The sequence below is a fragment of the Eublepharis macularius genome, chromosome 1, assembly GCF_028583425.1.
Source record: "Eublepharis macularius isolate TG4126 chromosome 1, MPM_Emac_v1.0, whole genome shotgun sequence".
Taxonomy (NCBI): domain Eukaryota; kingdom Metazoa; phylum Chordata; class Lepidosauria; order Squamata; family Eublepharidae; genus Eublepharis; species Eublepharis macularius.
The window spans coordinates 31,819,706-31,844,041 of record NC_072790.1 but is presented as its reverse complement, the minus strand read 5'-3'; the positions used below and the strand labels follow the sequence as shown (position 1 = coordinate 31,844,041).

Genomic DNA, 24,336 nt, shown 5'->3' with positions numbered 1-24,336 from the left:
ATTTGATGTATTTTGTTTCACATTTTTAATTGGAATGTAGAGATATAAAACTCAATTAAAAAGCAGCAGTAAAGAGAGTCAAAGGAGATGAAAGCGGGATACGTTTCTGCACCGCAGAATCACCAATAAACTCGAAGTAGATGTGTTGTGATTTATGATCCCCCACCCCCGCCCCGCTGTTGCTCTTTTGTATAACTATGAAGTATTAAACCAAGAGCATAAAAACAAAGGGAAAAAAACCATCAGCAGGTCAAAACACAAGAGCCTAAATCCATGAAACGGCTCTAATTTTAGAGAGCCTTGCTAAAGAGTAGGATGGAATGGTTTGGAGAGGTCAAAACGAGATTGGGTGGAGTGGGGAGCTAGCCATTGGGTATGGCTGTGGCCATCCCGTGGCATCTGGCTGGCTGCTGCTGGACACAAGAGGCTGGGTGCCCCTGGTTTGAGCCAGCATGGCTCCTCTTGCATTCTGAAACAAACTGGGCAGACCTGGGTTCAAATCCTCCCTTAGTCACCAAAGCTCGCCTCCTAGTCATTGGCTTCGGGACAAGGCACCCTTTCTCAGCCTAACTCACCCCTAAGGGTTGCTTGTGAGCATAAAAGGGGCAGGGGCTCAAGTGCCCTGAACTCCTGGGAGGGAGGCAGTGAAACAGCATGATGTCTCCCTGGACATCAACTCCATTGCATGGCCCTGAGTAGGATTCCTCAGATGGCACTGTAACTTCACACAGAAGATACAACTCTGAATACAGCCATCCACGGTGCATGAGAAAGCTTTGAAAGGTAAAACAAGGTTTTGCCAGAGCGCCTCCAGTCGGGAGCAGCCGGCGCTTCTGGGGGCGTCCGGTTGCCATCCTCCAGGTGAGGCCTGGAGGTCTCCCGGAATCACAACTGATCTCCAGACTGCAGAAATCAGTTCTCCTGGAGAAAACGGGTGCTTCGGAGGGTGTAGCCTATGGTGTTATACCAGGCTAAAGTCCCTCCCCTCCCCAGGCTCCACCCCCAAATCTCCTGGAAATTCCCAAACAGGAGTTGGCAACCTTAGGGGGCTTCGGAAGAGCCGCGAGCAGGGGGGCCACGCTTTGCAAAAGCGAGCCTGGCTCAGCCCCGCTGCAACCTCGGCCAGGCGCGCACCTCTACCGCACGACGCGGCTGCCCCGCCTGGGCTAAGGGGACAGCGTGCGGCCGGATGGCTGACTGCTTCTCGGCTCCTCCGAGGCCGGAGGGAGGAGCCGCCCTCTAGAGGCGCCTCTCCTCCCGGCAGCTTACTTAAGCGCCGCGCCAGCCGGCCAGCCCCGCCAGTCTCTCGCCAGCGCTGCACCGGACCCGGCTTGGCTCCCCGCGCGCAAGAGGCAGCACCCAGCGAGGCGCGGTAAGGAGGGGCGCCGCCGCCCGCAGCGAAAGCGGGGCTGCCGCGGGGCTTCCCCGGGCTGGGTGCGGGGCGCCCCCCGCGCTCCTTTGTTCTGCGCGCCCCTTTCCAGCCTCCGGGCTCGGCTGCTCTTTGTTGCCTCTAGCTGGGCACGGAGACGCGCCTCTGCGCGGGCGGGGGTTCTCCGTGGCGCTCGCCTCGCTTGTCAGCCCCCGAGCGCTCTCCCAGGGCCGGCCTCGGATCGGGGCCTCTGCGGTAGCCCTTTCCAGGCCAGGGGTTGGGGTGGGTCCCGGGCAAAGCCATGCAGAGAGGTTTGGAGAAAGTGTTGTAGGGGAGTAGCAGTAGCGCAGCTTGGCTCAGAATTGGCCGCGCAGCCCGGCCGTTCTAGTGTTGACCTCGAAGCAAAAGTGCAGGGTTCGGGTCCGGTAGCGCCTTAAAGTCCAACTGAGCTTTCCCGAATCAAAGCTCCCTCCTGCATCGGTGTGCATAAGGGTGAGATTGCAACCTGAGCCGGGAGGATTTTTCCTGTGAATGAATCCCGAGGCTCGCTTGCCTGGGAGGAAAGTCCAATGCACTTGAGCGAGACTCAAGTCTGTCTGGGGAAGCGTGCATTGGCTGGGGCTGCTCAGTTGCAGCCCTGAACGCACGCGCGGGACTCAGTCCCTGTGGCTTACTTCTGAGGAAACGTGCCTGGGCTGGCCCCGCGTGCGCGTCGCGATCCAAGGCTCCGGCACAAGTGTCTCGAGAAACGCGCTCCCCTCCGTCGCCGGTTCTTGCTTGAGACGCGCTGTGCGATTCAGGGGAATGGACGTGACGGAGGTCAGGCTGGCTGCAGCCCCCCGAAGCGCCCGTCTAACCAGTGCAATCCTAAACACAGCTTACTCCGGTCTAGGCCCATTGAAATCAATGGCTTTAGACTGGAGTAGCTCTGCTTAGGATTGCAGTGGAAGAGCTTGCACCGAGACTTACTTCGGAGCACAAAAGCAGAGGCGCCTAATGGTGCGCACGTTTCCCCTTCCAACCTTCCTTGCTTCTGCCCCTGGACTGCACTTCCCCCTGTTCGTATGAAGCGAAACCTCGGCGACGGAGGGGAGAGAGCGCTGTGCTCTTGTTCCGGGCAGCCTCTTCCCAGACCTGCGCTTAGGCCGGGGGCAATAAACAGTCGCCCTGGAACCTGGAGGCGGCCCGGCGGGGCTGTAAACCCGTCGCTAAAAGCAGAAAGGGGGGGGGGGTCTTTGTGCGCGCCTCCGGAGAGGTTTTATGGCCTTTGCAAAGTACTGGGGGACTTTTCCTCCCTGCAAAAGTTCTGCCGTGCAAACAGCGAAGGCTTGCCTAAGTTGAGATGTTGCCATTTAGTCTCGGTAGGGAAAGTTGTGCAATGAGCGGTTCTGCACTTTCCACTGGGGGGACAGAGAGAGGCCTTTCTCCTTACCTGTTTGCTGTAACCTACTGACGGGGCAGTCCTGCGAAGAGTTACTCTGATCTAAATCAGTGGATTCTGTTGGTACAAACTGGAGTGCATAAGATTGTACTATGAGTAGATCAGAAATTTTATTTTCTTTAACAAAATGGGGAAAATTGCCATGTGGGAGAGAAGCAGTGTGTCCTTTTCTTTGGACGCACCAAGCTGTGGCTTCAGTCCAAGGGCGAATGAGCCCTGGGAAATATCTGGAGGAAAGGAACCCACCGATTATTTGAGCACACCAAATGTCTTCTATTAATAGTTAACAGTGCTGTTTGGAAAGGTCTTGTATTGTTTGTCTAGGGTTTTTTTTAAGGTGTGAAATGATACGAAGTTGGGCACAGCCGCCTTTGGGTTCATCTGTTCTTAGACATGGAAGCACAGTCCGAATGCTTTTTTGGGGAAGATGAGCAAGAATAGCTACAGGGAGCAGCAACTTCTGAGTGTTGTAGCTGGCTAAGGCCCCTTTGGAAGATGAGCTGGAATAGATGGAACAAATTTCGGATCAGGTCCTTTTGGTAAACGGCTTCTGTTTGTGCCCCAAATTCCAAAGGCTTGTTCTGAAGTGCATGCAAAACTTCTTTTGATGGTGCCGGGCCCTGGTAGTTATTCTTCACTCCCTTTGCTAGAAGTTAAGATCTGCTTGGGTGGATCGCAAGCCCCTTGGTCTGGTGGGATCTAGGGAGAGCCACTGTGGTAGTTGGTTGGACTGTCGGACTAGGATTGGGTTCAAATTCAGGTTCAGCTCTGCCACAGAAGTGTGCTGGTGTGGGTCGCCCTGGGCCCATCGGATGCTTTCAACCTAACTTACTTCGCAGGGTTGTTGTGAGGATAAAATAGAGAGGTGCATGATGCAAGCTGCCTTGGGCCCTATCGGGAAGGAGGGCAGGGTATGAAGGAAGTAAATGCATCATTGGGAGAGGACAGTTGGCATCACCTTGGCTGCCCTTTCATTTCCCCAAATGGATGGGTCAGATCCAACATATACAGTTGGATGAGACAGAGGGGTTCATCCTGTGCCCTTTAGAGCTGTAGCCAGGTGCCCAAAACAACTTAGCTGCTACACCTGTAAAGTGGCCCCATCTTTGCTTGCAACAAATATTGCCAAGGAGTGGTCGCCCCAAAGAGGTTTTCCACTAAAAAGCCGTTCAACACGGCGGAGTCGGCAGCTTGGGTTGTTATGTCAATTCACCTGCCCGTGGAGAGGTTGCGTACATTTTACATACTAAACATTTTGGGCCCATTGCAATCAAAGTCCAATTCATGTGAGTCTCGTGGCTTTAAACGGGGGTGTTCGGCATGAAATCCAGTTCTTCGCCATTCAAATTAACCACATTTAAGAGTGCTTAACCATGACTGGATGATAAAATTTGTGAGTAAGCTGTCACCGAAAACGACTAGTTCCTTGTCTTTTTGTTTCGTTTTCCCATTTCTTTCTTGCAGTTATTGGTCTCTTCTTACCCTTAATGAATACTACTCCTGCCCCTGCCTACATGGGTTGGAAAAGGAGAAGGGGGTTGCATATGGAGGCGAGCAACTCTATGCTGGCAGAGCGCTGAGTGCTGGTGCTCAGAGGGGTCAAGTGGGGCAGGGGGAGCATCCTGCTAAAAGTGCTGAGGCGCTGGCCTGGTCTCTTTTTCTTTTGGAAGATGTGCCCAACTAGTTGGAGTGGTGTGAGCTGGTCACTTTGATGGGCTGAGTAGGAATTTTTCACTTCTTCTGTTCTTCCCTCCCTGCCTATTCCCCTCTGAGTTAGATACCTCGCTCAGGTCTCTTCTGTCCCCATTTCTTAGTTTGTGGCCTGTGGAATGAGCTGACCGCTGGACTCAAAAGGCTGGTTTTGTTTTGTATTTTCCTGATTTAAATTGAAAATACGTATTTGAGAAAGGTGCTTTGGCCCGTTAAGGAGAATAGCAGGGCAGTAATTTACCTCAGAAAATTGATTATAGCTGGCGATATCAGTGAAGGTGAAGCGTTTAAGCTGTAAGCAGAAATTTTCGATGATCATCCTGAAACATCAGTTCAGTGATGGAGAAATGTCTCAGTCTAGAACCTCAGGGCTACTGTGGCTTTGAAGGACTGGGATCACCTTGGAGAGTGCCATTCTCCCCCCCCCCCCCAGACTTCATGGTTAGGGAGGAGCAATATGGCACACCTCCCATTCAGCATACGTAAACTCCTTTATACTGAATCAGACCATTCGTCCAAGCCCCCTCCCCATAAATGTTTGGCAGGGAGCAGCCTGGCTGATGTGTTCATTTGCCTGTCCATGGCTTCAATTCGGGAGGGATCTGTCTAGATTACAGGATGCCTAGACAGAAGGGTGGGGTCCTCTGCATACCTACATCGGAGTAGAACATAGTGGAAGGAATGATCATGTCTGTTGCAGATACTAGTTGTTGGGATAATTAAAGTTGGCCCTTTATTCTCCTGATTAATTATGTCTGCTCTTTTTATTCTGCAATCAGCTGCGTTGCCCCAGTAAGATAAGTCATTGTACTGGTGTTTTAAATATGGGAGTAACGAGCTATAACAAAATGATATAACGTCTGGCACCTTCCCTAAGGAATGTTTTTGGGGAGGGTGGCTAGCTCTTGAGCATAAATGATTTTCGGTATACTGAGAGCCTTTTTACTGAATGCCAGGATTCTGGACCCTATCGCTTCACTCTGGATGGGGAGTTACTTTTTAAAAATTCCTGTATGTGAGAAACTACCCCATCAAGAAAGGAAGAGCGAGGGGATCTCACTTTCTCCTTGATGTCCTGCTATGCACAATTTTTTTAAAAAATCAGGAGGAAGCCCACATGTGGTCCTTGCCTCCACTCTGAAGTGGCGGGGTCCGGAGTTCTGTGAACGATGTGCGGACTAGATCTGAGTTTGCAGGATTAAAATTTCCGTTTTAGAATTTGGGAGACATCTTCGGGAGCCAGACTTAAAACGAAACTGACCGGGTGCAATAACGCAGGCTGGGCATTCCCTTGTGTGATTTCAGGTGTGACTCTTTCAGTGGCCAGATTTCTCAGTCATTGAAACCTCAAGTTGTGTTCCTAGCTTACCTCTGAGCCTGCCACGTTCACTACCCTTCTGTCACAAAGGCTGGCACGTAAAGGCAACTACATGGGCTGTAGTCACGCTGGTGTGTGTGTAGGTTAATATCCCCTCCACCCCTGTGATCGGGGTGTGAAGTTACTCAGGCAGTCCCCGACAATAGCCAGTCTGGCCTTTCAGTCTCTAATCTCTGCCTGTCCCTGATCTTCTGTATAAACAGCTAATCCCCAGGGAGATTTAGGCATATCACTTTTCTGGCTGTGTCTCCGCTTTGCTGACACGCAAGTGCTTAAATCATGCAGTGACACATGCCAATAGGAAGGTAGTCGCAGACTAAAAGGCAGGCTGGATCGCCAAGTCTTCCGAGCCTGTCCAAGGATAGGTCTGACCGTCCTGTGGGAAGATCTCATTCCCAGGTTGTTCATTAACCGCCCGCATTGTTTTCTGCTTAGCTGGCATACAGGATTCGACTCCTTTGCTCTTCTGGGGCGAGCCCTGGCAGGGGGCCACAAAGCCCACCACCAGCTTAAGTCCTCTTCTTTCATGGGCTGTTATTCTATCCCGTTGGCGGGGAGGAGGGGTGTGTGTATTTTGCCAGGGAATCGTAATTCTCTGGATTGTTGACTTCTGTGCTGCGAGGGAGTCTGCGCTTCTTTGGAATACATTAGCTTAAAATTCACACCGCAAGGTCTAATCACATTAGTGGAAATAAGGTGCTTTTTAGCAAGACAGTTAAAGTGTTAATGAGATGTTGATTCCACAACATTAAACCAAGTTAAGTTTTAATGTGCCTGCCGAAGCTGGGATTCCTTTTCAGTTCCTGTTTCTATGGTGGCAACAACCCAGCGCTCTCAGCTGCGCTCAATGGATTAATGCAAATCAAAGCATCCCTTCTGAATCCCACGGATAAACAAAGCGGTGTGGACATTATGCTTTACTTTGAAGCACTTAGATGCCGCGCTGCAGTGTTGGTGCTCACAGACTTGTGGTTTGCATGGCAACACTGGCGCTCTTCTTTTTATTCCCTCCAGGATGGATATGGATACCTAAGCTGTTCTGTTTGAATTTGAGGCTTTCCCTGTCTAACATAATCCTGGTGCATTACTCCAAAAATGTGTTTGGAGATTCTTGGCTCCCTTCTATTGCTGATATCAGGTTGTTATTTAAAAAAACAACTCTGCTAATTCCTGATGTGTTTCAGCAGAGGGCAGTGTACTCTGAGATGGCGTGGTCAAAACTGCTCAGCTTGGGTGATGCAAAGACAATGTTTTGCATGGAAGAATCTCGAGTTACGTTTGCGCACCCAGAATTTAAACTCTTTGGGAAACAGAGCAGAAGTTGCTGGGGAGAGCAGTCTGGAAACACTAGAATGTGGGTGGGTGACATGAACACGCCTTATGTGACAGTTACCAAAGAGTATTGCAAGAACTCTGTGGTATCTGTCCAGGGTACTGAGTGAGCCAGGATACTGGATGGCCGGTTGCCCCTCTTACTGCAGGCCTGAGTGTGGAAGGAACGGTGAAAACAGGACAAGAGGGTGACAGAATTGGGTGTGTTCAGCAACGTCTCCTGCAGTTGTACAGACCCAGAGGTTTGTGAGAGGTAATCTTAACAACAAAAGAGGCACATGGAGGGATAAATGTGAAGCCCTCCCCCGCACATCTGGCCTTCCTGCATCCTCTTCCTCGAAGTGCTTTTCTCCCAGCTAAAATAACTGCCAATATTGCAGTCCACTTTAGGGGGGGCGGTGATGCTGCAGGACAGACGAGAGGTTCTTCTCCCTTGCAAGGGCTTCTTGCTGTTAAATGTAGACCCAGGGCCAAGTTTCTTGATTTTGGTACATGGATCCAAATGTACCAAAACAGTAAGATGTCATGGTACATGGATCTGTCATTGTCACATTAGGGTGACACATTTAAGGTGGCACTGCCTGGTCCTCCCCCTCCCTCCCTCCTTCCCTCCCTCTCTGTCTGTCTGTCTGTCTGTCTCTCTCTCTCTCTCATACACACACACAAAAGTCTGAGAAAGAGACCAACAAATGCTATCTCCTCATCCCAAAATTAACAAAACAGTTGGCTGCGCCAGAAAAATCAGTACACTTCTTTCTAGAACCAGCCTGATCGTTTTTTCAAGAGTAGGTTTTTATTTTAACACACTTTTAAAAATTTCAAAATAAATATCAACATACGTAAATAATGATGATGAATACAGATAAATGTGGTGAGTTATAAGTTGCGACTAACTTTATGGAATATTAATAGAATGATCAGCATTGGGTTATGGCGGCTGTCAAGAGCCCGAGTTCACACTTGAATAGTGGAGAGTTCATGATATATATTAAAACAGGAGATTCGGCCTTCATTTGCTTTCACGCTACAAATAAGCTTTTTTGCAATAGAGGGAGAGAGGCAAAAGCTAGGCTTGGAGCTGCAGAGATGGAGGAAATAAAATTTGGAGGCTCAGGCTATGCCTTGCTATCAGCAGCCTGCCCGCCTTGCGGAATAGGGATAGCAAACAAGCTGTAGATGAAAGCGTACTGCCTCCAGCAGTAAAGAGCAAACACAAGAGTGTGAAAACACACACACACGCAAAACTAGATGCAAGAGAGATCAGCGATAACAAGATCAGATCCTAAGAGAAAGGAAGAAAGAGAACTACCGATTCAGTTTGAGGTTTCTCCAATTTCTTTTTCAATTTAAAAAGTGCTGCAACCATGTGGGTACACAGTATGCCAAAGTCCTCTGATTTGTGTGTGAAGCTGTGTGTGTGTGTGTGTGTGGGGGGGGGTCATTTTAGTACAGGTTGATGCAGGCAAAAGGAGCTAACTCTGCTTTGTAGGTGGGCTGAGAAAAATACTGAAAGAATGGTGGGTAGTAAGCTGAGGACTTAGGGATTAGTTCTCCTCTCTTGCGTGCTCATTTAAAAAAAAAGAATGACCCCTCCCCCCGCCACACACACACAGGTCTTTACGTATCCTGAGACAGGAAGGGAAAAGACCTTTGGTTTTTTTTCATGTTGTGGCTTTAAGTAGTGTTTTCAGTGTGTAGTTTGCAGTGCACTCCTGTTTTTGATACATCATCTTGTGCTTATGCCCTTTGTTTTTGTATTCCTTAAGGATGATTCCTTTGTTTTCTGCATTGTGGCAGCCAGGATAGTGAAGTGGGGATGCCCCCAGGAGGAAGGGGTCAAGAATTCTAAAAGCAGGGAGGGTAGTCACTTAGCTGTCAGTTTCAGCTATAAGCGTGAATTTCATTTTTCCTTCTTAGAGTCTTTCTACACCAGACATCTTACACGGGGACGCTCAAGTGTAGGGGGACGTAATGTTAGCCGGGAAGCGTAGTTTAAAAAGACAGAGCCAAAGGCTCTGTCAATTTCACCTCTCTACCTGAGGGTAGTTTAAAAAGACAGAGTTCTGATTTTATCTTCTCCTCCCTGAAGGGGAGGTGAAATTGACAGAGCCTTTGGGGAGGCAAAGATGAAATTAACAAACCCTCCAAGGAGTGATTCCCCCCCCCCCCGGCCTGGGTTCTGTCTTTTGAAACTACGCTTCCCGACTAACATTGCATCTCCCTACACTTGAGCGTCCCTGTGTAAGATGTCAAGTGTAGAGCGACTTTTAGCTCTCAGTTGTAGCAGAGAATTAAAAAGTAGTTGCTGTTGGCTTTTCCTCTCTTAAATCTGCAAACGTACGTGGCCTGAAAGGGGGAAGGGGAAAGGGGAAGGGGAAAACAGCACGCAAGACGTCTTTTTTTGTCTTTCTAAGCACCAGTAAGTTCTCCAGTCTTGTGTATTCCCCGAAAGCTCTTCAATTGGTTTGGCTTTGGGTCCCTAGTACAATGTTTTATTTAGTGTTGCCGCTCTTTAAGTGTTTAGAGAGGCAAGCCTCTGCAGTCTTGCAGAAGTTTCCATCATAACGGCTTATGTTTAACGGGAAAAGAGGAGTTCAGAGATGTTCATAAATACAAGCTGCCAGATAAGTACTTTTTTGGCTTGGGAACATACCAGTTTACTAAATAAAGTTAACATTGCCCCCCCAGGCAAGAGCAGACAGCAAAAGGGGTTCCCATCAGTCGTGCCTGGCAAGAGTCCCGAAAGAGGGATGGGATGCCTGAAAGTTGGTCTGCCCTCAAGGGGGAGAATGTTAGAATTAAAAAGCATGAAGATGGAGGAGCTTGTGTATGCTTCTGTCCTGAGGGAGCAAATAAAACTTAGCATTTAAAATTAATCCTGTGTGCCCTCTGCATGGCTGGGAATCCTGAGGCTAGTCGGCTGAGCTTTTATCAGGGTTGCTTACCTTCTGACCTAGCGGGAGCAACTGTCTTTTGAAGAGCTCTAAGGGGTATGATCCAGGGGCGTGTGTATGTGATTACGGCATCGTTGATATTTCCAAGCTGTTCAATCAGACATTCGTTTGGTGCAGCCTGTTACTAAGAGAACGTAACTGAAAAAAGAAGTGCGCACATTGAGAAAGTTTTAAATGGCAGGGAGTTTGCATGCAGGTAACGGTCATGCAGGTAACGGTCATGTCTTTGGGTGTATTGCTCTCTGGCACAGTCTAATAGTACCCCTTTCTCTGCTCATGGAGTCGGAGGGCAATCTCCAGGAGAGAGAGAGATTGGTGAAACAATAAGACATGACTCGGAGAATCGGTATCGTCGTCAGAAAGCCGTAGAGTTTGTCTCGGTTTCACGAGGTACCTATCTTAACACAGCCTGTCAGCTGATTTCTTTAGCTTTGGGTAGGTTGGCTGCTACCATCTGATGGCACAATGATTGGCCACAAAAATGGGATCCGAGATAAATGAAGCAGGAAGGCTGCGTTCGGGTTTCAACTTCCAGTGCTATGGGCTTAAATTTTTAAAACAGATCTGAACGAACAGAAATGATTACAAGTGAAAAAGAGCCAATGTAGATGTTTGCGTCTTCTATTTTTTTTTTAAGAGTTGGGTTTAGATTTCCCTGGGTCCAACTAGAGTTCCCCGCAGTCACACAGCAGCAGCGTTGGTTGGCTATTAAAAATTAAAGCTGAGTCCCTCGGATAGGGCTGCCATTTCCAGAAGTGACATCATCACGCAATCCTGGGACTGCTCCCACACTGCGCAGCAGGCCGATTTGGGCCCCAAACAGGCCAAATCTGTTTGGGGCCTAAATTAGCCCTCTGTGGAGCATGTGCACAAAAAGGAACATTAAAGTGGATGCTGGGTCTCCCCCCCTCCCACTGGGAAAGTAAAGGAACTTGGCAACCCGACCCTCAGAACGGTGGCCCAGGGAATGGAAAGGCCTCCTGCTCCCCCCCCCCCAGGCCATTTTCATGCATGGAAACTGCTAGAGAAAGGGGAATAATTTTCCAGCTTTTGCTGCTCCACTTGCAGAAAATACTCTACACTAGAGATGGGCACGAAACGAACCACGGAACAAAATTTCGTATGGAACGGCTGGGTCGTTTGCAGCGAAACACGCGTTCCGTGGAACCGCGTTTTTATGGAACAAATGAATTTTTCAGCCGTTCCATGGCCTGTTCGGAGTTTCACAGACCCAGGGCAGGTTTCAGTCCATCAGCTGAACCCAGCACGGGGTCTGTGAAACTGACAGCCCCTTTCTCCTGCCACTTTGGCACAGGGTCTGTGAAACTGACAGCCCCTTTTTCCTGCTGCGCAGGCTATCAGTTTTACGGACCCCACACCAATTCCAGCGAGGGGTCTGTGAAACTGACCATCCGGGCAGCAGGAAAAGAGGCTGTCAGTTTTACAGACCCGCAACAGAGAGAAACGCGGTAATACAAGGCTACAAACAAAATGTTACCCGCGTAAACTTACTAACGTATTCAAAATTTTATTAACGATAATTTATAGGCACGTAACAGTATATAGAAATTGATTATTGAACTGTATAAATACTTGACATCAACCCTGCTCACAGAAAACCATTTACACCGGTGCTAACCACTAGGCTTTGCCTCAACAATTGATAAAGTGCTTAAGTGCTCTAAGTGCTTAAGTGCTCTAAGTGCTAACAATATGAATATTGCACAACAATGTAAAGTGCAAATGCAAGTAAAGCACCATACGAACACTAGTCGTTCCAACAGTTTGTGAGGTCCTGAGCACCGTGTGTCCAACTTGAATATGTTATTAAGTTTACGTGGGTAACATTTTGTTTGTAGTTTTACAGACCCCGCGTTGGTTCCAGCGGGGTCTGTGAAACTGACAGCCCCTTTCTCCTGCCCCTTTCTCCTGCTGCCTGGGCTGTCAGTTTTACAGACCCGGCACCGGTTCCAGCTCAGGGTCTGTGAAACTGACAGCCTGGGCAGCTGGAGAAAGGAGCTGTCAGTTTCACAGACCCCACGCTGGGTTCAGCTGATGGGCTGAAACCGGTGTGGGGTCTGTGAAACTGATAGCCCCGTTCTCCTGCTGCCTGGGAAGCAGAAAAAAGGGACCGTCTATTTTAAACACCCCGCACCGGCTTCAGCAGCTGGTGCGGGGTGGTTGAAATGCCACGAACCAATTCCCGAACTGGGAAAAGGTCGAAGGTTCGTGGTTTGGGTTTTTTTGGTTCATGCCCATGTCTACTGTACACAGAGCAGCAAAAAAGGGGAAATACTGCCCCACCTCAGCACTGTTGCGGCACAAGAAAAAACCCGGATAGGAGGAGACAAGAGCCCCTCATCGCCCTGTGGTGGCGTTCCGAGCCCATATGGGCTCTGCTTTATTTTTAATAGCCATTCCCTGCAGCTACTGTGTGGCTGAGGGGAACCCAGGTTGGGCCCAGTGAATCTGGACCCAACTCCTACAAAAAAGCGCCAACGTCTAGTTTTGCCCTGACAGGCTGCTATAGTTACGCAAAGATAACGCCATTGTTAAATCAGAAAAGGACTGCTTCAGAAGGCTTTTAAGCTGCTTCTCCTCCTACCGGATTCTGTGGCCTCTGATCCTCTGGTTCCTATATATTTATAGGAATGAGATTCAGTTGGTTTTAAAAGCTTAAAAAGTCTAAAAGAAATCCCATGCACTTCGGGTGCCTTCAGCTCCATAGGGACTTCTTCTTTCCCCTGACACTTTCAGCCACCCCTCTATTTGAGTGGCTATCTTTTCCCTTCTAACAGCGGCACGCTGTGTATCCGTTCAGGGACATGTGACTCCTGTTGAACTTCTACTTGACCTCAACATCCTGGCCACAGTGGATAGGAAACCCATCCTTTGCCCCAAGTGACGGAGATGCTGTTGTGTGCCCTGTTTACTCCCCTGGGGAAAATGCTGCATTCGAGGGCACTGCTGTGGTGGAAAAATGCCCCTGCCTCAACCGTGGGTAGTGACAAAATCCCAGACTATCTCTTTGGCTTGGTTCCTGTTTAAATTTACCACAGGCAGTAGGATTTCTGCTGGCCGAGCGGAAATTTCTTATCCCCATCCCAGGAACCCCAAATGCCCTTCAAAATGTTGCTCATGGAGTATGGTGGACCCAGGAGGGAGTTGGCAAAAATGCTGTGGATCTCTTCTACAGAATCCAGCCCAAAGGGTTCCTTTTGTCCTATTGCCAGGCAGTTTGCTAGCAAAAAGGAGTTGAAAAAAAGGAACAAGAACAGTACGGGTGTCTGAATGCAAGCTATTCCGCTAAATGTGGTTAGTTAGGATCTGTCAAATCAGGTTCTGAAACTGGTTTGATGTTGGTTTATTAACCGTAGACTTTACTACAGTTTTGCATGGTGTAGAAATATAAACATCGGGGCTGAACTGCCGAGATGTCCCCGTACACTTCTCCACTCCGGAGATGCTCCGTCTCAGAGTGAAGGCAATAAAGCCAACATATGTCAAGGCAAAGCAGGATTTTTATACATAAATATAGAAATGAATGGCGCAGATGTAATTTGTATAGACATTCGTAAATCTATGGCACAGTCATATAGGTGTGCTTTTATTTAGAGATGTAGACCTGGAAAAATTAGGAATTAGGAGCGGGCGGGTGGGATGGGACTGAAAATAAAACCTCCGATTAGAATAAGGGAAATGCTTCTTGAGGCAAGGTTTTTCTCTCAGAGAGCATAGCATTAAAAAGTCTGAGGTCTTAGGGAGGACTGGAAAAAAACCTTGTAAGATCCCCCCCCCCTTTTTTTGGAATGAGTAAAGTGAAAGAAAAGGTTTTATTCTAAATGTGTAGTGTAAAAAATGTCATACAAGACAGTCTTCAGCATTAGATAATGTGTAATGAACGTTGCAATGTATACTGCAGACATATTTTCAAGAGTACTTTTGTTTAACTATAACAATTCTGAGCAACAATTAATATACTATAATATGTTTAATGATAATACGATATTAAAGAGTTCAGTATTTTCAGTGTTAGCCAGTTTAGCTTAATATACTGGTAGCCCTACCGACTGTGAGTGTTTTTGTCCAAATACACTTTCTTTTGTCTACTACAAAATGTTTTCATCCTTCACCTTTTATTTTTTCTCACCTCTCAGATGGCAAAAAGTAAGACACATGCTGTATGTTAGTATAGGGTGTAGCAGGTTGTGACTTTTTCTCAAGTATTGGGTATGCCTGCCATTTTTCTTATAAAAATGAAGACATTTATACTCTTAATTCCTCAAATACGGCAAATACTACCATTTTATATGCAAATGAAGCTATAAATGATGCTTTTAATGTGGCTAAACCAGTAAAACAAGTTTGTTTGATAGGAAACTAAATATTGCATATATTCCAATTTTTCTCAAAAATAATTTTTCTTGAAGAAAAAACTGGGAAATACCCCCCCTCTTGAAAAACGCAGAACTTTGGGGGGAGATTGAAATATATACAATACATATTGTCCTATCAAACATAACCCTTATTTACTGATTTAACTACATTAAAAGGGGAGAATCTTCCCCTATTGGCTTCAAAAATTCTGGAATTTTTCCTCTCTGGTTCTGTCTCTGTTAGAAGATATAGAGGAAGGGCAGATAAACTTAAGTCTCTCCATCTTCCTTTTGAAGATAGGCCTAAGAAATTGGTTTTTTTTAGTTTCGAAAACTTGAACCGTCAGTAGTATGGAATTTGCCTTTTAATTCCTTTATCTCAAAACAGTTGCACTCAGAGCCACGCTGTGATACTGATTGGCAGTAGGATTAGGACAAGTAGAAGGAAGTATTTTTCACGGAATGCATAATTCATCTATGGAAATTGTCAGAACAAGCTGTGATAGTGGTATAAGTAGCTTTTTAAAAGATTACATGGATTTTATTAATAGCTTTCATGAGCTTGGTCAGGTCTGGCTTTTTCCCTGTGAAGCCAGGGCAGGAGAATGAATTGGATTTAACTGACTCCCAACTACGCCATTTTTAATGGGATCCAAAATTCTGAAGTAGTACCCATATGCTCCTGGTAAGGCTGCTTCTGAACCACATGCGCAAGGCGGAAATGCATGAGCACTACGGCTTTATACTACCGCCCCAATGATTTTTGTAAAGACCTTGAAGTGGCAGTCCTGTCGAATGAGAGCTCATATGACTGGATTGGATAAACATATGGAGCAGAGGTCCATCAGTGGCTATTAGCCACAAGCAGGGCTTTTTTTCTGGGAAAAGAGGTGGTGGAACTCAGTGGGTTGCTAGCACAGGGGGCAACTCTTGGCGGGTGGTGGTGCCCCTGATACCACATGTGTGCACGCAAATTGCATGCATGCATGCTCCCAGGACCAATGATGTCACTTTGGCTCAGCTGGAACAAGGGGGGAGTTTTTAAAAGTTTAAATCACCCTTGGAGAAAATGGTCACATGGCTGGTGGCCCCACCCCCTGATCTCCAGACAGAGGGGAGAGCGGTGCGGAGGGTAATCTCAACTCCCCTCTGTCTGGAGATCAGGGGGCGGGGCCACCAGCCATATCCATTTTCAAGAGGTTCCGGAACTCTGTTCCACCGTGTTCCAGCTGAAAAATAGCCCTGGCCACAAAGTATAGATGGATCTCTCTGTCTAGGGCAGTGATGCTCTGTATTCTTGGTGTTTGGGGGGGGGAGGCAATCAGTGGGAGGGCTTCTAGCGTCCCTTCCCCACTGGCAGACCTCCTGATGACACCTGGTTTTTTTAGCCACTGTGTGATATGGAGTGTTGGACTGGATGGGTCATTGGCCTGATCCAACATGGCTTCTCTTATGTTCTTATTATGACTGCTTCTTGATTAAAGAGATGTGAGTGCTTGACTGCAGTTTCTCGGCACGGAGGACTGAGGCATGTGTGAATCTCAAGAACAGCAAAAGCTTTAATGGACATTCAGTTGACCAGGTTAAGTGGCACGGTGAGCAGCTCAGGCAGGAACTGCCCAACTTCCTTGGCTGCAGCTGGATACAAGCTTTGTTAACTGGCATATTGATTAACTGGCAGCTTCAGTTTCATATGGATGCCGGTTAAAGCTTTTACTGTTTAATTGTTTAATTGTAATTTTGAAATGTGGGCAGGGGTCCCTTTACTGCAAGGATGGGTGCTCAGTTTAATCTCTAGCAGGCAGCTCCCCAACATTTGTTTTGACTTGATGACTTGGTGGATTTCACAACCTCCTCCCAAATGTCCCAGAGATTTGTTACTAGGGGGTATGTGCCTAAAAAAGGGTTGGGGTTCCTGCTTCAAGTTTACCTGAAGTGGGAAAACAATTTGGGTGTTTAAACAGCTTCGGAACACTCCATAACGATTTGGGAATCTTTATGGAGCCCACCGAAGATCAAAGCAGCACTTGTATTGCTGTTTGCAAACAGCAAGAAAAGTGTTGCTTTCAAGCTTCGCACCCCACTGCCTTTTTTACCCGATGGGAGGGGGAAGCAGGGGGTTGTAGTCAGTCATTACAACCCCTCCCCCCTCCTATCGGGTAAAAAAGAGCAGGAAGCTTGAAAGTAAGCAGCTCTTTTCTTGCTGTTTGCAAATGCAGGCAGCTAGAAAACTGCTGCAGCTGCTTTACCCAAAGCTTTCTGAAGCGATACGAATCGCTTTGGTTCGGGATTCCCGAATCGGCTCAACAATGCTGGGGCCGATTCAGGAATCCCGAATCTTTTCAAATTGGGCCTGATTCAGGCTAAAAACCCGAATCAGAACCCCAAAGCACACATACCTATTTGTTACTTATGAAAAGTGCACAGAGGTCAATGTTGTCTCTCCATCATATGCAAGATTAATTTTATGACGGTGGTGGTGATTTTTGCTTTCAGAGATCAAATGTGTTTTTCTCCCATAAAGATTAAAGTATTTTGTAGTGTGTCCTTTTCTCTGTGTAGATTGCTGCCAGACCAAAGGGTTCTTGTGGTGGTGATAAGCTGATTGGAAACAACGACAGTTGTGTAGCGGTGGAATTTCTCTAACTCTGCTTCTTCTTCTTCCTTTTCCCCCCTTTTAGACTCGTTCTCTTCCAGATTGGCCAGCTATGAGTGGCATTGATTTGCATTCGATATTTGATGTGGAAGTGGGGAACCTTTCCGAAGCCAACTTGACCTGCAATGGAGACTGTATCACTGTGGACTCGGTATCATGCCCGAATACACTCAACAAAAGCGCTCTGCTCTACACGCTGGCTATTTTTTACATCTTTATCTTTATGATAGGGCTGGTGGCCAATTTTGTCGTTGTCTGGATGAACTTCCAAGCCAAAACGACTGGCTATGAAACTCACCTCTACATCTTCAACCTCGCCATCGCTGACCTGTGTGTGATCATCACTGTGCCGGTGTGGGTCATCTCCCTTGTTCACCATGGCCAGTGGCACATGGGGGAGGTCATGTGCAAGATCACGCTCCTTGTGTTTTCCATAAACTTGTACGGGAGCATCTTTTTCTTGGCGTGCATGAGCGTCGATCGCTATCTCTCGGTTGTGTACTTCGCTGCCTCCAACAGTGTTAAAAAGAAGATGATCCGCCGTTGCATCTGCGTCTTCGTGTGGCTTTTTGCCTTTTTTGTGTCTCTTCCCGATGCCTATTACCTTAAGACAGTTTCTTCTAGCGGGGAAACCTACTGCCGCCCCCTCTATCCAGAGGAGAACGCCAAAGAATGGCTGGTGGGCATGGAGCTGAGCTCCGTAATTCTAGGTTTTGTCATTCCTTTTCCTATCATTGCTGTTTTCTATTGCCTGCTAGCAAGAACCATCTGTGCCTCTAGTGACCAAGAGAAGAAGAGCAACGGGAAAATCATCTTCTCCTATGTCATTGTGTTCCTCATCTGCTGGCTGCCGTACCACGTGACTGTCCTCCTTGACATATTCACAGCCCTCCATTTCATATCCTTCAGCTGCCAAACGGAGAACTTCCTTTACGCAGCCCTTCACGTGACTCAGTGCTTATCTTTAGTTCACTGCTGCGTCAACCCCATCCTCTACAGCTTCATCAACCGAAACTACAAGTACGAACTCATGAAGGCATTCATCTTTAAATACTCAGCTAAAACTGGCCTTACTAAACTGATCGATACTTCCAGGGTATCCGAAACAGAGTATTCTGCTCTGGAGCAAAACGCAAAATGATTACAGCTTTGCAAAGGACTTTTAAGTGTTCTTGTCTTTAACTGGACAGCACATTTGGCCTAACAGAATACCAATGAGAGATTTCTGGGGTGTTTGAGCAAAAGATGTACTATCGAACTGCTGCATGTGCAAGATCACGCTCCTTGTGTTTTCCGTAAATTTGTACGGGAGCATCTTTTTCTTGGCGTGCGTGAGCGTTGATCCCGACTTTTCCGTGCATCCCTACTTTTTTCAGCTATGTTAGTAGAGAAAATGCACAGTAAACAAAGGGTCTTGTATTACAGATGTGGCCAGTTTGCATTGCTTCTGGCTCTGGATGAGAATGGCCTCATCCCGGCTGGATTTATTGACTTCGCTGTATACATTTTACAGTGTGTGTTTAAAGAAGCTGGAACTCTTATTTTAATGCTGTTGATGTACCTTTTTGTAATGGTATTGGAAAATTAAATATATTTTTATCATATACGTAAAGCATATTGCCAGTGACTATATAATGCTGTAGTTTTAATATTAGATTTCCACTCAGTGTGATACTCAAAGAGTTAGAACTATTATCAGTTGCTACGTTGAGAATTATATGTTCTTCAGAGTTGGTCTTGACTAAAATTCTGTGACAAAAGAGTTGTAAATATAATATAGTTTTATTGTAATACTCAGGGCTTTTTTTCTGCTGGAACGCAGTGGAACGGAGTTCCGGAACCTCTTGAAAATGGTCACATGGCCGGTGGCCCCGCCCCCTGATCTCCAGACAGAGGGGAGTTTAGATCGCCCTCCGCGCCATGCTGCGGAGGGCCATCTAAACTCCCCTCTGTCTGGAGATCAGGGGGCGGGGCCACTGGCCATGTGACCATTTTTGCCGAGGGTGATTCAAACTTTTAAAAACTAACCGTTTATTCCAGCTGACCCAAAGTGACATCGTTGTGTGGTCCTGAGTTCCACCAGCTCTTCCCCTAAAAAAAGGCCTGGTAATACTCAATATAGTATGTAAGATGTGAAACATAATCCTCTCTCATGCCTTTCCTTCAGTGTTTTCGCCATTCCTTATTTGTAAATTATTTTTTAAAATAAATGTATTTGAAGTCAACGCAGGAGCAAAATGCTATTTACTCGTTAAAGGTACCATTATGATAGATACATCTTCTCCTGCAGAGCAGGATTAGTCCGATGTTCTTTGTGGAGGGGTCCGTGGCAGGAGACCAGATGTTGGGCACCCACAGCATGGGAGGGAGCCTCACTCATATGCTTCCTTGAGGGTACTTGGTCAGCTGTGGTCTGAAACAAAATGCTTAGTGGATGTTGGTCACATGGACCCAGCAAGATGCAAGGTGGACCCAGCTCTTACCGTCACGCTTTCAGATGGAAACCACTTGAAGAGATGTGGAAGCTGCTTGATTACCCATGGCAGAAAATCCACTGAGAATTTTCAGCAGAAATTTATTGTTGGGTTGCCATTTACACAGTATACTGTAGCTCAGTAATTAAATGGTGTGGGAATCCTTGGTGGTGGAGAGTGCCTTCAAGTCATAGCTGACACATGGTGGCCTCTGGTGGGTTTTTTTTGGCAAGAGACTAACAGAGGTAGTTTGCCATTGCCTGCCTCTGCAATGCTGGTCTTCATCAGAAGTCTCCCAATTACTAACCAAGGCCAATGCTGCTTAGCTTCCAAGATCGGACGGGCTCACCTGGGCTATCCAGATCAGGGTACAGGAATCTTTATATTTGCTTATATTTGAAGCTTCATCTCTGAATGAAGAAGAGCTGGTTTTATAGTCCACCCTTCACTGCCCAAAGGAGTCTCACAGTAGCTTACAATCACCTTCCCTTTCTCTCCCCACCACAGACATCCTGTGAGGTGGGTGGGGCTGAGAGAGCTCCTAGAAGCTGTGACTGATCCAAGGTCACCCAGCTGGCTTCAAGCGGAGGAGTGGGGAATCAAACCTGGCTCTCCAGATTAGAGTCTCTGCAAAAGGGCAATGCATTTTCTCTCCAAGGCCTCCCAGTCCACTTTTTGCATTCATCTTAACTGGATTAGAAGGTTGGAAGGGGTGAGGAACGGGTCCCAAAGCCAGGCACCACTGTGGTATATCTCTTGCGCCACCCAGGCTGCTGAATGTGGTGCAGGTTGAACTGAGCAGCCTAGAGGTGTGCTCTTTGGTAACACGACAGGGCCCACCAGCTGATGAGGTTTCTTGCAGCTCCGCTTAGCTTCAGAGCCAGGGTCTCCTGTTCGGCCTGAATGGATTGTCTCCTAGTGAGAAGGAGCCGTTGAACTGAGCCCTCTATTCTCCCCGCTGCCTCGTGGGCCACCGCTGAATCCTGACCTCCAGACTATGCAGCGTGCCTCTGGCCTCCAAGGCTGCTTCCTTGCTGACCTTGGGCTCTGACCCTATTAACCCTCGAGTTCCTGTTGTGCAGTGACCCCAGACGGCACCTGAGTGCTGAGTGGTCTTCTCACAATCAATGCCACATGTTAACTCTGCCTTTTGGATGTGCTGGTGAGCGATTCAAGGAACCAATGGGCAGGACTGACTGCCTTCCTTTCCCCCTTCCTTGCATCTCTTTTCATTATTATAATGCATTCTAGAAGGTTTTAGTTCTCTGAGCCTTTGATGTGCCAGGAAGTTCATAGCCGTCCCTCCCCCAAAGCACTGAGAACAGTGTACATGGCGAAGGGTAGAGACATCCGTAAGCCACATGTTCTGTTCTGTGCCTCTGGAGGGGCAGGCACAGTTTTCAACATTCCCCTTTTCAAGCCTGCACTCTTTCAGGGCTCTTGTAGACTTGCTTGTTTATCAATGTTTTGACCGACACTGAGGTCCCGAATCTTAACGGACCCTCTTCTTTCTACTTGGTTGAAGAATGTGTCCCACACCCTTTTTATGATGCTTCCTCTCTTAGGAAGATGAGGTTGGATCTGAAGTGGAAGGCGCTGGTGGAAGCAGATCTTGCCTCCTGTCCCCTTTTCTTCTAAGTACTGGGGCTTCAGTGGGCAACAACAGCAACGTGCAACGTGGACAGCTGCAGTAAGGGTGGTGGTGGGGAAATTTCCCTTCTCTTCTTTCCAGCAGAACCTTTTGCCTTAGTGGAACAGCTGATGGCAGGAGGGGTGATTTCAGCTGCTTCCCCCCCTTCCCCTGTGTAGCATGGCTTATTGTCCAGGTAGGTCTCAACCTCTGACATTATAAATAATCCTGGTGGAAGGCAGGAAAAAGCCCATCTCCATGTGCTTTATGCTGTTAGTGCATGAGATCTAAACCAATTTATTTCAGCATTGCTTTTTTCTTTAACGGTAAAGCACCGAGTAATTACTGACCCATGGGGGGATGTCACATCACGACGTTTTCTTGGAAGACTTTTGTTACGCGGTGGTTTGCCATGGCCTTCCCCAGTCATCTATTCTACACTTTACCCCCAGGAAACAGGGTACTCATTTTACTGACCTCGGAAGGATGGAAGGCTGAGTCATCCTTGAGCCGGCTACCTGAACGCGGCTTCTGCCAGGATCGAACTCAGGCCGTGAGCAGAGCTTGGGCTGCAGTACTGCAGCTTAACACTCTGCACCACGGGGCTTTTTTCTTAGAAGGTCTCTTAACAGTTCCCTGTCTACCTGAGACTGGAGAACTGCAATTGCTCAAAGACCAGATCAGTAAGGCATCTTATGGGGAGTTGCCTTTTCCACTTACAGCATGATCAGAGTCCGATTTTGCTTTATGTTATGTCTTCATAGGAGCTGGAACATGTTAAGACTCAGTCTGAAGAACCCGACTTGCCAACAGGAAGGGGGCTGTGGGTCAGTGGTTAGAGCGGTATGAAGCCAGAATGGATGAAAAGCCCCATGCCAGTCGAACGAAACGAGGCTGACTGATAGACCAGTGGTCTGACCGCAAGGGAGAAGGAGAGGCAAAGACTGGATTCCCTGCTGCTTTCACACACGTCTGATAATGCACTTTTGCAATCATTTGCAACTGGATTTTCCTGCACGAAACAGGAAAATCTAGTTGCAAAGCATCACTAAACAGCCCTGTTCTGATGCAAGATGGGTGGAGGAAGTTGTCTGACTGTTTAAAAGCAACTTCACACCGGATGTTCTTCGAAACTTTTTCACTGTGCTATGCTTTGAACGCTGCAGGTAATTCAAATATCAGAAACAAAAATAGTGAAAGAATAGTCCTTAACAAACAGCTGTATTTGCATGGAAAACACTTGGTAAATCTCAAGTCAGGCACTTTGAAGGTTGCTACTTGCTTCTGCAAAAGAATTACTGTTCTGCAAACAACTGGAAGCAGAATTAGAGCTGTGCTTTCACACTGCGCTTAAGATAGTGCTGTATTTTAATTAAAATATTGCAACGCCCCATCATCAGGCCGTGAAACCTTATGCTCTGAGATCTGGAAAAGATTCATTAATCGGGCAATCCCTTTAAGGAGAGGAAAGAAACGTGAGCTCAAGGCTTTTAAAATTGTAAGCAAAAGGCAAGAGAATGTGGAACCGGGTGGGTGAGCTTTGTCCCCATCTGATGGGGCATGGAGTAAAGGACAACAGGGTGCCTGTGTTATACGGATACTTCCTGCAAGCAAGGAGGCCGGGCTACTGGAAAGGCACCCACTAGAGCACACAGAGGGGAGCAGTTTTCCTGTGCATGCGTTGGCAGGCTCGCAGCTCCAGATGCCAGGATGTGAAGCCTAGAACGTTCAGTTCGCCTACACATACCCTTTCTATGTGCCAGAGTGCATTCGTTGCTCCAGAGAGCATGTTGCCCCTTTTCATCATAGCAGGGCAGAGGCCAGGCTCCATGCTCTGGGATCTGCAGCACTCCCTCATTTCATCACAAACCAACTTTACAAGCGTATGCATCTTGCTCTCTATCCTTCTTGGAACTGAAACTTAAAATAATAATCATGTTTAACACTTGCAAGCAAAACAAAAAAGGAAGCTCGTACTTACCACCCTTTGCTATCCTCAGTCTTTTGATTAAACTTAGCTTTATCTCATTTCTTCTTAGAAATGGATGCTTAAAAGTAATGACGAAGGGACCACGTTACAGGGCTTTTTAAAACATCAGAGCAACCAGAAAAAGGGGGGAGGTATTATGAACTGTGTCACTATTATCCTGAATGTCCCTCTTGTCGGGTAGGGAACTAGCGCTTTCAACAGGGCATGCTTGACAGGCTAGCAAGGCAATTCCGTTCAAAGCCAAAAGTATCCCCACAAACCAGCACTAAAAAACCACAAGAGGACAACACAGCAAACACTGTACTGCAGCTGGTTGGCAAAAACATCCTCTGGATTCTCCATAAGAACTTTGTATGACAGATAATGGTAATTCTACACAAAATGACTATGGAAGCAACCATCCCATAACATTTCAGCTCTGGATAACGTTGCTTTCTCCTCAATGTACCGTAATGATGTGTTTTCCACACAGGGATGAACTTGCTGATACCGGGCAGTAGCAACAGGTCTTCCACACAGAGGTTTCCTTCCATTTTCCCTTCCACACTCAGCCAACTTCCATTCCTCCTCTACTACTATTGGGGTGTGTGTGTGTGGAGTTGCATTTAAATGAGCAATGGCTATATTGTTATAGCATTAAAATGCTCTAAAAACTGTTTCTCTGATTTCCCAGCTTTTAGTTTTTAAAAAGTCTCTATCCCCTTTCATTGGGGAGAGGAAAGGGGAAATACATTATCTCTGCGATTAAAGGAACTGGAGACTTACTTTTTTAAAAATGAAAGCTGGAGATTCAAGAACCTGATAGATCGTTATAATGCTATAACAATATGTCAGCTGTCCAATTAAAAAACCACTCAGGTTAAAGGGGAGGAAATGGCCGCCGATGTGAGCGAAACAATGAAGATCAGGACTACCCCATCTGCCCTGGTCTCGCTGCCATCTTTCACAGTGAGCCAGTTTGGTGTAGTGGTTAAGAACAGTGGGACTCTAATCTGAAGAACTGGGTTTGATTCCCCACTTCTCCAC

At 47.2% G+C, this 24,336-nt stretch overlaps 1 protein-coding gene across 1 annotated transcript; it reads left to right on the top strand.

The window, feature by feature from the left end:
* Positions 1 to 1,300: 1,300 nt before the first annotated feature.
* ACKR3 (atypical chemokine receptor 3) lies at positions 1,301 to 19,048 on the top strand. Its single transcript, XM_055001724.1, has 2 exons — positions 1,301 to 1,372; positions 17,242 to 19,048. Exon 2 carries the CDS (start codon positions 17,269 to 17,271, stop codon positions 18,355 to 18,357), a length of 1,089 nt encoding a protein of 362 aa, XP_054857699.1. The 5' UTR covers positions 1,301 to 1,372; positions 17,242 to 17,268; the 3' UTR covers positions 18,358 to 19,048.
* Positions 19,049 to 24,336: the final 5,288 nt, after the last annotated feature.

Excerpts from the sequence above, each read along its gene's own strand:
- ACKR3 (XM_055001724.1), top strand. The coding sequence starts at position 17,269 with ATGAGTGGCATTGATTTGCATTCGATATTTGATGTGGAAGTGGGGAAC.